General features: G+C 39.2%; 1 protein-coding gene across 6 annotated transcripts in view; it reads right to left on the bottom strand.

Moving 5' to 3' along the window:
- Positions 1-4405: 4405 nt before the first annotated feature.
- Positions 4406-13464, bottom strand: part of Rap1 (RAS oncogene family member Rap1) — a 111999-nt gene continuing 102940 nt past the window's right edge. For 4 of the 6 annotated variants that reach the window (XM_053787683.2, XM_053787677.2, XM_053787660.2 and 1 more), the window contains exon 4: positions 4406-6546. In XM_053787683.2, coding sequence (XP_053643658.1) covers positions 6286-6546 — 261 coding nt within the window. In that variant the 3' untranslated portion in view covers positions 4406-6285. The remainder of the gene's footprint in view (positions 6547-13464) is intronic. The other 2 variants (XM_053787698.2, XM_053787668.2) reach the window with 1 other exon arrangement.

Below are 13464 nucleotides of genomic sequence, written 5' to 3'. Positions count from 1 at the left end.
ACGTACATGGGCACATATCAGTGGCAGTGAGATGCAGCAAAGGTGAACCTCTTCAGAATGGATACATTCAACAAGCGCCAAAACACCAACTAAGATGTTTTGGGATAGTTTTCCAGCTAAAGGCCAAGACGACTTTTACTGTTGGGACAATGAATGGTGACAAATACAATGCAATACTGGCAACTCATTTGTTTCCCATCATGGATAGATTTTCCTGATGGAGAAGGCATTTTCCAGCAGGATCTGGCTCCATGTCACACTTTCAGAAAAATGCTGACATTCTTTGAAGAGTGGGCTAAGCTTTCTAAATTGGCCTGGAAACTCTCCTGACCTCAACCCAATTGAGAATCTATGGGCAATGACCAAATAAAGGATCACAAAACAAGACTGCTCAATTGTGGAGAAGCTAATTGCTGCTGTCATTAGGATTGGTACCATGACAAATAACTTGCCAAAATGTGTTCAACATTTTGGCAAGTTATTTCTATGCCAAAGAGAATAGGAATGCTTATAAAAGCAAAGGGTAGTCAAAACTCTTGCCGTATATTTTTCAAATAAATATTAATTTTCCAAGTAAAGGTCTTATTTCATCATTATCCCAATTAATATGCACACTACTGTAGGATAATCCAATTTCCATGGAGTGGAGTGACAACCACTACCAGGGAAAGTTACATTAGAATAAGGTAAACAGTGATTCTTTTTTCTTTTCTCTGGGAGCTAGATTTCAGAGAAATATCCATTATTATTAACATACTTGTATATACACATTTGAAGAGTTTTTAGTGTTTAACTACTCTCAGAGCTCAGCCATGGGCTCCCCTCAAGGAAGGTTCCTTGATGTTGGTGAGGGGCTCTTGATTTAGGGAATTGGATCTGTGCTCCAGTTCCCCGAATTAAGTCTGAATGCCTTCCACATCCCCCCCCCCCCAAGGCGCTGTATAATCCTCTGGGTTTAGTGCTTCCCCCTTGATAATAATAATAATCAGCCATGGGCTAGGCTTGTCCCGTGCTTGCCTGATCAACCAGATTGTTGCTGCTGGAGGGCCCTTTGGGGGAACCACTAAACTTATTGAGGTCATACAGCCCCTGGGATAGGAGACAATCAGGTTTTATAAGGAAGTGGGAGGAAGTTCCAATTCCTTGCATCAAGGCACCTCCACTGAAGGGAAATATTCCTACTAATTAGGCCAAAAGGAGAGGAAGGGGAAAAGAGAAAGAGAAGTCTTCAGATCAAAAGTCCCTTCATCACAGCAAAGTAGCCCTTTGAGGGGAAGTAAAAACCTTAAAATAGAACTAAAGTTGCACTCTAGTCATCACTTCAGAATCAGTCATTGGCAGTCAAACTGTTGGGAAACTGTGAAGTCACTAGTTCTCTTGAAAGAAATTTTTGATAAAATATCCCCTCTACTTACACCAAATATGGTAGAGGGTGCAGGTCTTAGCAAAGTTATTCAAACCTCATCATCCCATTAAAATCATCCAAAATCAGGGGTGTGTAGAAAAACCTCTGAGAGATCAGTCCTGCCATTGTTAAAAATCACCCCACCTATTACAAAAGGTTACCAACTCCAAGGGTAATACTATAATCATGGGTAAGCACTAAATCTATAGTTTCTAAATGGCCTGGAGAATGGGAGGCAATCAAGTATGATCCAAGTATATTATTACATTCATGGGAAAGCACTAAACCCATAGGGGTTATACTGCACTTGGGGAATGAGGAATGGGAGGCAATGAAGATTGATCCAAGTAGATTATTATAATAAGATCCGTGCTCCAGTTCCCCGAATTAAGCCTGAATGCCTTCCACATCCCCCCCAGGCGCTGTATAATCCTCCGGGTTTAGCGCTTCCCCCTTGATTATAATAATAATAATAATTATAATAATAAGCGCTAAAATCCAAGTAGATGATAGTTCAAATTTCCTGGATCAAGAGCCCTTCACTGACATCAAGGCACCACAGAGATTCAAGGAAGAGGCTAGGTCCAATTATTTGAATTAAATACCACACTTGACATCAAGGTACCTTTCGAGGGGCCAAGAGTATTATATATGCATGCACTCCCATGGCAGACATTGCGTGTCTGAGACACTCCCATGACAGGGAGCCAAGGCCGGTCCACCTCTTGGAAAAAGCCCAGGCCAGGCGATCAATGGCATTTCAATTAATTTAAATGAGGAAATTGATTTGATATACGAGCAAATTGAGTTACGAGCTAGGTCACAGGACGGATTAAGCTTGTAAGTCGAGGTTCCACTGTACCGGCGAATCTACTACCTGCCTAGCTACATATATGCAAGGAACTTTCAAAGGCTTTGTAGCACGGGTAACTCACCTTCATAATCAGTCTCAAACATTATATTTTGACTTCTTAATATTTGCTACCGTTTTCCAGACTAGCAAACCATCACAATTTTTTTTCCTTTATAATGGCTCCACTTTTTGACTTGTCAAGTCTAGATTATGATTATATTCGCAAGGGAATGCTAAACCCATGGGTCATAGTGCCTGGGTAATCAGGTTTGATCCAAGGAAGGGGATGGTACCTAATTTCTTAGATCAAGAACCCTTCACCAGTATCAAGGTGCCATCTCTGAAGGGTTAAATTCTAGAAAGACCAACAGATTATAGGAGACGTGATTGTTGTGCATGATCAGGAAGCTCTAGACTGTACAGCCCATATCTATTAAAGCTTAACACCCTATACCTTAAAATAGTTACTGCCCACAGCCAGTGGCAGACCTACATTTTCAGGGCCCTGAAGCTTGAACTATTATGGGAGCCCCTTCACAACCAGCAACAGCTAGCCTACATGATACTATAATAACCTTTTAATTTATATTTTAAATTATTATTTTGTACTGAATTTTCTTTTTAACGTGTCGGCCATTTCCCACCGAGGCAGGGTGACTCAAAAAGAAAGAAAAGCCCAAAAAGAAAAGGAAAAAACTTTCATTATCGTTCAACACTTTTACCATCATCCATACATAATCAGTCTTTGCAGAGGCACTTAGATACGAGTTTAGGTGACCCTCCAAACAGCCAATATCCCAAATCCCTCCTTTAAAGTACAGACATTGTATTTCCCACTCCAGGGCTCAAGTCCAGTTAACCAGTTTCCCTGAATCCCTTTAGAAAATATTACCCTGCTCACACTCCAACAGCTTGTCAGGTCCCAAAAACCATTCGTTTCCATTCACTCCTAACACGCTTGCTCGAAGTTCAAGCCCCTTGCCCACAAAACCTCCTTCACCCCCTCCCTCCAACTTTTCCTAGGACGACCCCTACCCCACCTTCCTTTCCCTACAGATTTATGTGCTCTCTAGTCATTCTTCGTTCCACTCTCTCTAAATGACCAAACCACCTTAACCACTCTTTAGCCCTCTTGACTAATATGTACTTTCAGTAACTCCACACGTACTCCTAATTTCCACACTATGAATTCTCTGCATAATATTTACACCACACATTGCCCTTCAGACACATCTCTACTGCCTCCAGCTGCCTCCTTGCTGCAGCATTTATTACCATGCTTCACACCCATACAAGTGTTGGTACCACTATACTCCATGTTTTTTTTTTTGGTCTCCAAAGACACCTCAAAGCACCACTCTCCTTTTTTCCTTCATCAATTCTATGGTTAACCTCATCCTTCATAAACCCATTTGGTGACAAGTCAACTCCCAAATATCTGAACATATTTACTTTTTCCATACTCCCTCCCTCCAATGTGATATCCAATGTTTTTTTTTATCTAAATCATCTGACACCCCTCATCACCTACTCTTATCTATGTTCACTTTCAACTTTCTACCTTTACACACCCCAACTCATCCACTAATCTTTGCAACTTTTCTTTAGAATCTCCCAAAAGCACACTATCATCAGCAAAAAGTAACTGTGTCAACTCCCATTTTGTATTTGATTCCCCATAATTTAATCCCACCCCTCTCCCCAACACCCTAGCATTTACTTCTTTTACAACCCCATCTATAAATATGTTAAACAACCATGGTGACATTACACATCCCTGTCTAAGACCTACTTTTACTGGGAAGTGATCTCCCTCTCTCCTATTCAATTATACTACATTATTATTTTTTAAAAATCCCTTCTCATATAGTAGGCCTAAAATTTTTAAGCTATGTGGATTAAAGTCGCTTCTGGGGCACCTCCGTGATTAGGGGCCCTGAAGCTTAAGCTTCACTAGTTTCACAGTAGATCTATCCCTGCCCACAGCACTAGTAATGTAAAAGTGAACATATATAATTGACAAGGTAAAGGAAATGTGACCATCACATTCTGCAACATAGCCACATTTCAATATCATTCCTGCAAATTTTAAGTCATGTTCAATATTAGAAATTGTAGCAAACAGGTGAGAAATTTAAAGTCAGAAGAACAATGTACACGATATATATTTCACATTATCAGGTTGAAAACAAATATAGTACTGTAGTAAGCTTTATCAAATATTAAATAAAGCTGCTAATATTCTGATAGATTACAGTACTAGCCAATTTAATCTTAAAATGACCCTAGATTTACCTGATTAACAATGCATATATGTTATGAACTTAAAATCCTTACATACAGTATATCAAAATCTCTAGGGTTATTTTTTTTAGAACCTATATTCTTATATGATAAAGAGCGGCATTAAATTCAGTAGAAAACAATGTGTATGATACTAATAGTCATTGGTAAACTGCAATATTATGATCATGATGCATTTCATTGCAACAGTCATCATTGAAGAGGAGCAGTTTGTTGTGGAGACAGGTGGTGAGTGGCCCAGTGGTGATGGTGAATACCATTTAAAATTCAAAATGGAGCTTCTGCTGTCCTTAAATCACTAGATCTCCTAGGCCTCATTTATGGGGAGCTATGTAGTTAGATTCATATCATCTGGTTATTAGCATCACAATACAGAGTAAGGTATGTACACATGTGCCCTTCTTTCGGGCAAACATTATCCATATCCATTTTTTATATATATATAAATCTATTAGTTGACAGCAGAATAGAAATTAAGTTGACAATTAGCACACAACACCACATCAAACTGCAGGCATTATCAGGATGCAACACTGAAAGATTTACACAAGACTGTGAAAACAATGTCCAACAAATTCCTCTGGATACATATTCATACTTTTGAAATTACAAGAAAGTAGCAAATCCTGAATTAAGACTTCACCAAAGCTTATTCTGGCACAATATTCATTATAACAAGTATTGGTCAAGTACAGGAAGTTAGATCAGTAACAATTCTTTTGTTAAAACAAACTAGCTTCATTGATATGTTCTCCTCACCCCTTTGCAATATTTCCTCCTGCTACCCGATGCCCGCCTCTTGGGTCCCTTAATAAGCAACTTACGTGGGTAACAAACTACAAGCTACTGAAAGGTACAAAATATTCCTCATGAATTCAAATTAACAAATCAAGAATTCATCAGGTTTAGAGGCCTAGTACAAACTTCAAAGTATGCCTGTAATGCATATTTTACAAATGTTATGAAATGGTACAATGAGGATGGATAGTGGAATTTGTCTCTCTCAGGTAAAAACAAAATCAATTCTTTCCATGTTAGTTATAGCTATATTCTATAATTTTGTGCTAGAAAAAATAGACTAGTGAAACTTTGGAAAAATCATGATTATTCAGTTTATCTTCTAAATCACGAGACAAAGGAGTAACAAAATATTATTAACAGGAGTTATGCCTACATCACATTCTTGCACGTCAAATATTTCATAAACAGTGTGTTGTACTACCAGCCACAGTCAGGAAACGTCTGAATAATATGACTCTGCTCTAAAGCAACAAATTAGTTTGAGCACATTTTCCAACACGGGAACCCTCCATATTTTCATGGGAAATTCCCCTACATGTAAAGTTTATACAAACCCTATCATGGTGTGCAAAACATTAAATTCATAAGTGTGGCACCAGCCTTTTTTTTTTTTTTTTCAAAATTTCTATTGGCAAGATATGCATATCCCCCCCCCCCCCAAATTAAGTCTGTCAGTCAACAAAAAAACATTCAACAGCATTTTCTACACAACTAAGAAATTATGCTTTAATCACTTAAAGCCACTGCTTCTCAATGGCACCTCCTTCACTGATGACACAATAAGTACACCTAAAAGTCCCTAGGAATGATTACATTGTTGCATGCCTTAGCAATAGAACAAAACCAAATTTACACCTGAGAGGATGAAGGCGTAACATCCAAACATTCTTTATCTATTTTTAATATGAAAGAACACTCAACCTTATAACAGGCAACATGGTTTACGGCCCCCAGGCCTCTTCGCACTTTTTTCTGGGGACTTTCGGTTGATCTGCCGAACCAGGTCATAAAAGATCTCATTAACATTGATCTTAGCCTTAGCAGAAGACTCTAGGAAAGCACAGGAGAAAGATTTTGCCAAGTTCAGGCCCTGATCTTTACCCACTACGCGTTCATCTTCCAAGTCACACTTGTTGCCAACCAAAATCATTGGAACATCATCAGTGTCCTGAAATAAAGAATACTGATGAAGACAACCTTTTTAAGGTAATCCAATCTGCTTGAGATATACAAAGACATATTTACAAATGTTATAAGAAAATTATTGTATTCAATAAAATGACCGACATCAAATTAATATTCAGTAAAACAGGTTATATCTGGTATTCCAATAAACAGAAATGCCTGATATCAAGTTTCCCTCTTTGTGGCAAATACAGTTCAAGATGAATGAGTTGGCACAGCTGCCTGTAATCTGCTTTGGTTCCGTCTTGATTCCAAAAATCATTGATACATTGCATTTGTACAAGAATTAAAACTACTTTTTCCTTGCTGAGATCCATTACAGACTATCAAATTGTAGATTCACAAACAGTATCTTAAATTTTAAACGAATGTACTATTTCTAAGCCTACCCCTTCCAAACAGACAGCAACCCCTAAACTCTCCCCAGCACAGAGATTCTGACCCCTGCCCTAGAGAGAGATGCTGCAGTAGAACAAAATTCTGGTACTGCCTCTGGACAAATACTGTATGTTACAGTAGAACATTGATTTTTATTTTAAGTAGAATGGATGCCTAATACCAGTATGCTAGAAAGTGTTTAATCAGAGCAGGTCATCACATGACTAACACCTGTATTAGGAGATACTTTACCACACTAGGATGGGGATACCAAAATTTTAGAAGATGCCAACATCCAAGTTGGCTGGCACCTGATACTGATACTATAAAAATTAACTGCTATGGATACTTTGAACACACACCCTTATTCCAGACAAATTCAAACCCCATCACCACCCTGTTCACCAGGAATAAATAGGTAGGGAAGTGTTAGAATGTTGAGGGTGGCATTTTAGAGGGTCATATGATTTAGAGAAGGTGAAAGCAGACCAGACCTAGGTAGTAGGTTGGTAGACAGCAACCGCCCAGGGAGGTACTACCGTCCTGCCAAGTGAGTGTAACACGAAAGTCTGTAATTGTTTTACATGATGGTAGGATTGTTGGTGTCCTTTTTTCTGTCTCATGAACATGCAAAATTTCAGGTACGTCTTGCTACTTCTACTTACACTCAGGTCACACTACACATACATGTACAAGCGTATATATACATACCCCTCTGGGTTTTCTTCGATTTTCTTTCTAGTTCTTGTTCATTTCCTCTTATCTCCATGGGGTAGTGGAACAGAATTCTTCCTCCGTAAGCCATGCGTGTTGTAAGAGGCGACTAAAATGCCGGGAGCAAGGGGCTAGTAACCCCTTCTCCTGTGTATATTACTAAATTTGAAAGGAGAAACTTTGGTTTTTTCTTTTGGGCCACCCTGCCTCGGTGGGATACGGCCAGTGTGTTGAAAGAAAGAAGAAAGAAAGCAGACCAGACTCAGTACTGAAGTTTGAAATGAACCAAGGCAGAACAACAGCTATTTGCCTGTAAATTTAACTGTAAAAAAAAAAAAAAAGTTTAATGGCATCCTGAAAGGACTAGGCTACGTTCAAGTAATAATTCACAATCAACACCCTAAATTTATAGGTTCCTTATTTGCAGAATTTTATTATGCAAATAAGGCAACCCACAAATGGATACAGTAGACCAGGGGTTCTTAACTGGGGGTATACATACCTCTGGGGGGAGGGTGTTGGAAACCAAATGATGGTATATGGGATTCGATCTCTCAACAATTTGCCATTTTTCTATACATAAATGATAAAATCATGCTGGGGGCAAGGGGCTAGTAACCCCTTCTCTTGTATAAATTACTAAATTTAAAAAGAGAAACTTTCGTTTTTCTTTTTGGGCCACCCTGCCTTGGTGGGATACGGCTGGTTTGTTGGAAAAAAAATGATAAAATCCTTGTGAATTTCTTTTGGCTGTTCTGTTCCGAGCTATCAGTATGTAAAATAAAACCAAGCACTTTTTGTAATCATACTGGTACCTAACAGGACTGGTGGTGGTGATTTTGACAGTCTGGCAAAAGGGGTATAGAAACATTCAGCAGTCCAATGGGGTCTGTAATAATAAAGAGGTTAAGAGCCCCTGCAGTAGACCATCACCCTTACTGTCTCTGTGCTGTGCTTCTGTCTATTTCCACCTGTTGCCTCAAAGGGTACTACTATTTGCAGTGCTTCTACCCATTTCCACTATCATTCTGACAAGGCCAGTCATTGTGGTGGCATAGGCAGGCCAGTTCCCCTCCCACTCACCCTAGGCCTCCTTTGCTTCATGGTTGACCTAGCTTTATTTATACCCTCCCATTCACTCTACCACCAACTGCTTGTAGATGTGTACCATACGATTTCTCTCTCTTCTGTGTTATCGCTTCATGTCCAATCTTTTTATCGGATATTGATAATGGCATCAAAGAGACAGTCTAGTGTAGGGGAGTGCCAAGAAAAATAATAATAATCAAACTATGCAATAAACCCAAAAGGGTCGTACAGAGCTGCATGATGGGATGTGCTAAAGGAGGAATACATGAGGGTCAAAGACCAGTGTGGGGTAGGGCTGGGCAAGAGGTAATTAGCAAGGGAAGTTAGGAGTCCTAAAGAAAAAATGTAACCAAAGTTGGAGTAATAAGTTAGTTTCTGATAAAAAGTCAAGAGGAAGTCTGAGTCACAGGTGGGACTTTCAGTGAAGTCAGATAAAGTAAGTGTGTTGGGCAAGTGAAGATGTTGGTAGTAAATTCTGCATGAACACTGATAAACAAGACAATCTATTGAGATGGCGAACTGATAGCGTAAGTTAGCAATTCTCACAGGACGGTTGCAAGCATTTTTCCATGAGATACATGCAAGATGTGCACTCGCCTAATTGTGGTTGCAGGGAACAAGTCATAGCTCCTGCCCCTGCTTCTTCACTGGCTGCTACTAGGTCCACTCTCTCCCTGCTCCATGAGCTTTATTATACCTCTTCTTAAAGCTATGTATGGATCCTGCCTCCACTACATCACCCTCCAGATTGTTCTACTGTCTGACAACTCTAAAGGCTTAAGAAATACTTCCTAATATCCTTGCGACTCATCTGAGTTTTCAGCTTCCAGTTGTGACCCTTTGCTGATGTGTCACATCTCTGGAAATTTGTGTCTTTATCCACCTTGTCAATTCCTTTAAGTATTTTATTTGTAATGTCCCTCCTATCCTTCCAGTGTTCTCAGGCTGAGTCCCTAAACATCCAACATGTCCAGGAACCCAACAGAAAACAATGTTTTTGTGTTTACTCCGTAAGACATCAAATCTCCCTTTCTTGTAAGAAAACTTGACAATGTTGAGAATATCTAGGGCTAGCCTCTCTGTAACAAAGGCAAGTGGGATGTAGCTGCAAGATGGACTGTTATGGTCACCTGTACCACAGACTGGGAATTCGGCCATTAACCCTTTGAGGGTTTTCGTCGTACTAGTACGTCTTACGCGTAGGGGTTTTTGACGTACTAGTACTCATAAATTCTAGCGACCTCAAATCTAGTGGGAGAAAGCTGGTAGGCCTTCATATGAAAGAATGGGTCTATGTGGTCAGTGTGCACAGTCTAAAAAAAATCCTGCAGCACACGGTGCATAATGAGAAAAAAAAAACTTTTTCCATTTTTTTTTAATAAATCAGCGACTTTGCAGTGTATTTTCGTATAGTATTTATTGTTGTATTCTAGTTTTCTTGGTCTCATTTTATAGAATGGAAGACATATTACTGAAATTGAGATGATTTTGACTGGTTTTACAATGAAAGGTGCCTTGAAATTGAGCTCAAAGTAGCAGAAATGTTCGATTTTTACCAAACTTCAAAAGTAAACAAATCGTGCCAAGCGTGCAATACACGTCAACTGGTGAGTCTAATATTCTTTCACAAGTGCACCAATAATATTTATACCATTTTTTACACTAATGCAGTAGTCTGCATAACAGTAAATCTTATATTTTTTGTGAGAATAAAAATTCAAAGTGGAAAGCAAAAGAATATGAGAGGGGCCTTGAGACGTGACTAATGACTAGAGGAAATGTCATTTTAGTGCCAGGAATGTCTTTCTTGTTTATTCTGGACCCTATTCCGAAATTGGCATCTTTTGAAATTTGTGTGAAATTGGCAAAATTGCTAAATTCTGACCACTGTACTGGATAGTTGAATTTATAAATGGGTGGTTTCTTGCACCCATTCGATAGAAAAAATGGAGTTCTAGCGAAATATTCATGTTTTTTGTCGACTAGTACAGTGAAATTGGCCGAAAATGGGGCTCAAAGTGGGCAAAATCGCCGATCCGTAAACATCGCCGAGACCGCTAACTTTGCGAGAGCATAATTCCGTAAGTTTTCTATCAAATTTCAAACTTTTGGTGTCGTTATGATCGGGAAAAGATTCTCTATCTTTTCATAAGAGAAAATAATTTTTTTTTTTTTTTAAATTTGGCCGACCCTGAGAACGAGTTTCGGAGAGGGCCTGTCGACCCTCAAAGGGTTAACCTACAATATTTACCTGGGTTGTCAAAACACCAACAATTTCTGCTTTGTTGTGGTGTAGGGACTAATTCTCATACATGTAAACGTTGTCCAGCTATAGTATATACTGAGGATAAAAGCTCTCAGCTGTCAATGTTAATTTAGCTACACTACAAGAATAATGTCTTGACCACAGCCAAGGACATAAGTGTCTACCTTAAGAAATGGTAGGTTCTGAAGCTCGAGTTGCTCCAGAATGTCTGTATCACATTTCTTAGTCTTGTTGGACTATGGTGTGTGAAATGAGAAAATTCTGCAGCAAGAATGCTTATGTATTGTGACAGGTAAAGTGAACAGTAAATTATTTTTGAAAAAGTTTGGGGTAAGAAATTATTATTACAGATGAATAAGGGAGATTTAGGAAGGGTAGAGGATGAGTAGACCAAGTATTTACATTGAGCTATATATGTAAACAATACTTAGATAAGGATTAGGAACCATTCATCACATTTATGGATTTAGAAAAGGCATGTGATACGATGGATATCAGAACAATGCGACGAGTTTTCATGAGTGAAGAAGAGCAGAATGTAAGTGTGGGGGAGGTACGTGAGGCATTACGTAGAATGAAAGGGGGTAAAGCAGCTGGAACTGATGGGATCATGACAGAAATGTTAAAAGCAGGGGGGATATAGTGTTGGAGTGGTTGGTACTTTTGTTTAATAAATGTATGAAAGAGGGGAAGGTACCTAGGGATTGGCGGAGAGCATGTATAGTCCCTTTATATAAAGGGAAAAGGGACAAAAGAGATTGTAAAAATTATAGAGGAATAAGTTTATTGAGTATACCAGGAAAAGTGTATGGTAGGGTTATAATTGAAAGAATTAGAGGTAAGACAGAATGTAGGATTGAGGATGAGCAAGGAGGTTTCAGAGTGGGTAGGGGATGTGTAGATCAAGTGTTTACATTGAAGCATATATGTGAACAGTATTTAGATAAAGGTAGGGAAGTTTTTATTGCATTTATGGATTAAGAAAAGGCATATGATAGAGTGGATAGGGGAGCAATGTGGCAGATGTTGCAAGTATATGGAATAGGTGGTAAGTTACTAAATGCTGTAAAGAGTTTTTATGAGGATAGTGAGGCTCAGGTTAGGGTGTGTAAAGAGAGGGAGACTACTTCCCGGTAAAAGTAGGTCTTAGACAGGGATGTGTAATGTCACCATGGTTGTTTAATATATTTATAGATGGGGTTGTAAAAGAAGTAAATGCTAGGGTGTTCGGGAGAGGGGTGGGATTAAATTATGGGGAATCAAATTCAAAATGGGAATTAACACAGTTACTTTTTGCTGATGATACTGTGCTTATGGGAGATTCTAAAGAAAAATTGCAAAGGTTAGTGGATGAGTTTGGGAATGTGTGTAAAGGTAGGAAGTTGAAAGTGAACATAGAAAAGAGTAAGGTGATGAGGGTATCAAATGATTTAGATAAAGAAAAATTGGATATCAAATTGGGGAGGAGGAGTATGGAAGAAGTAAATGTTTTCAGATACTTGGGAGTTGATGTGTCGGCGGATGGATTTATGAAGGATGAGGTTAATCATAGAATTGATGAGGGAAAAAAGGCGAGTGGTGCATTGAGGTATATGTGGAGTCAAAAAACGTTATCTATGGAGGCAAAGAAGGGAATGTATGAAAGTATAGTAGTACCAACACTCTTATATGGGTGTGAAGCTTGGGTGGTAAATGCAGCAGCGAGGAGACGATTGGAGGCAGTGGAGATGTCCTGTCTAAGGGCAATGTGTGGTGTAAATATTATGCAGAAAATTCGGAGTGTGGAAATTAGGAAAAGGTGTGGAGTTAATAAAAGTATTAGTCAGAGGGCAGAAGAGGGGTTGTTGAGGTGGTTTGGTCATTTAGAGAGAATGGATCAAAGTAGAATGACATGGAAAGCATATAAATCTATAGGGGAAGGAAGGCGAGGTAGGGGTTGTCCTCGAAAGGGTTGGAGAGAGGGGGTAAAGGAGGTTTTGTGGGCAAGGGGGCTTGGACTTCCAGCAAGCGTGCGTGAGCGTGTTAGATAGGAGTGAATGGAGACGAATGGTACTTGGGACCTGACGATCTGTTGGAGTGTGAGCAGGGTAATATTTAGTGAAGGGATTCAGGGAAACCGGTTATTTTCATATAGTCGGACATGAGTCCTGGAAATGGGAAGTACAATGCCTGCACTTTAAAGGAGGGGTTTGGGATATTGGCAGTTTGGAGGGATATGTTGTGTATCTTTATACGTATATGCTTCTAAGCTGTTGTATTCTGAGCACCTCTGCAAAAACAGTGATTATGTGTGAGTGTGGTGAAAGTGTTGAATGATGATGAAAGCATTTTCTTTTTGAGGATTTTCTTTCTTTTTTGGGTCACCCTGCCTCGGTGGGAGACGGCCAACTTGTTGAAAAAAAAAAAAATATAGAAGAGATAATTTTTCCAATAAAAGTCAGTTATAAGCAGAAAGGCAATGGCCCCCTG

This window comes from Cherax quadricarinatus, chromosome 31 (assembly GCF_038502225.1).
Source record: "Cherax quadricarinatus isolate ZL_2023a chromosome 31, ASM3850222v1, whole genome shotgun sequence".
Lineage (NCBI taxonomy): Eukaryota > Metazoa > Arthropoda > Malacostraca > Decapoda > Parastacidae > Cherax > Cherax quadricarinatus.
This window is presented reverse-complemented; position numbering and strand designations above follow the sequence as displayed.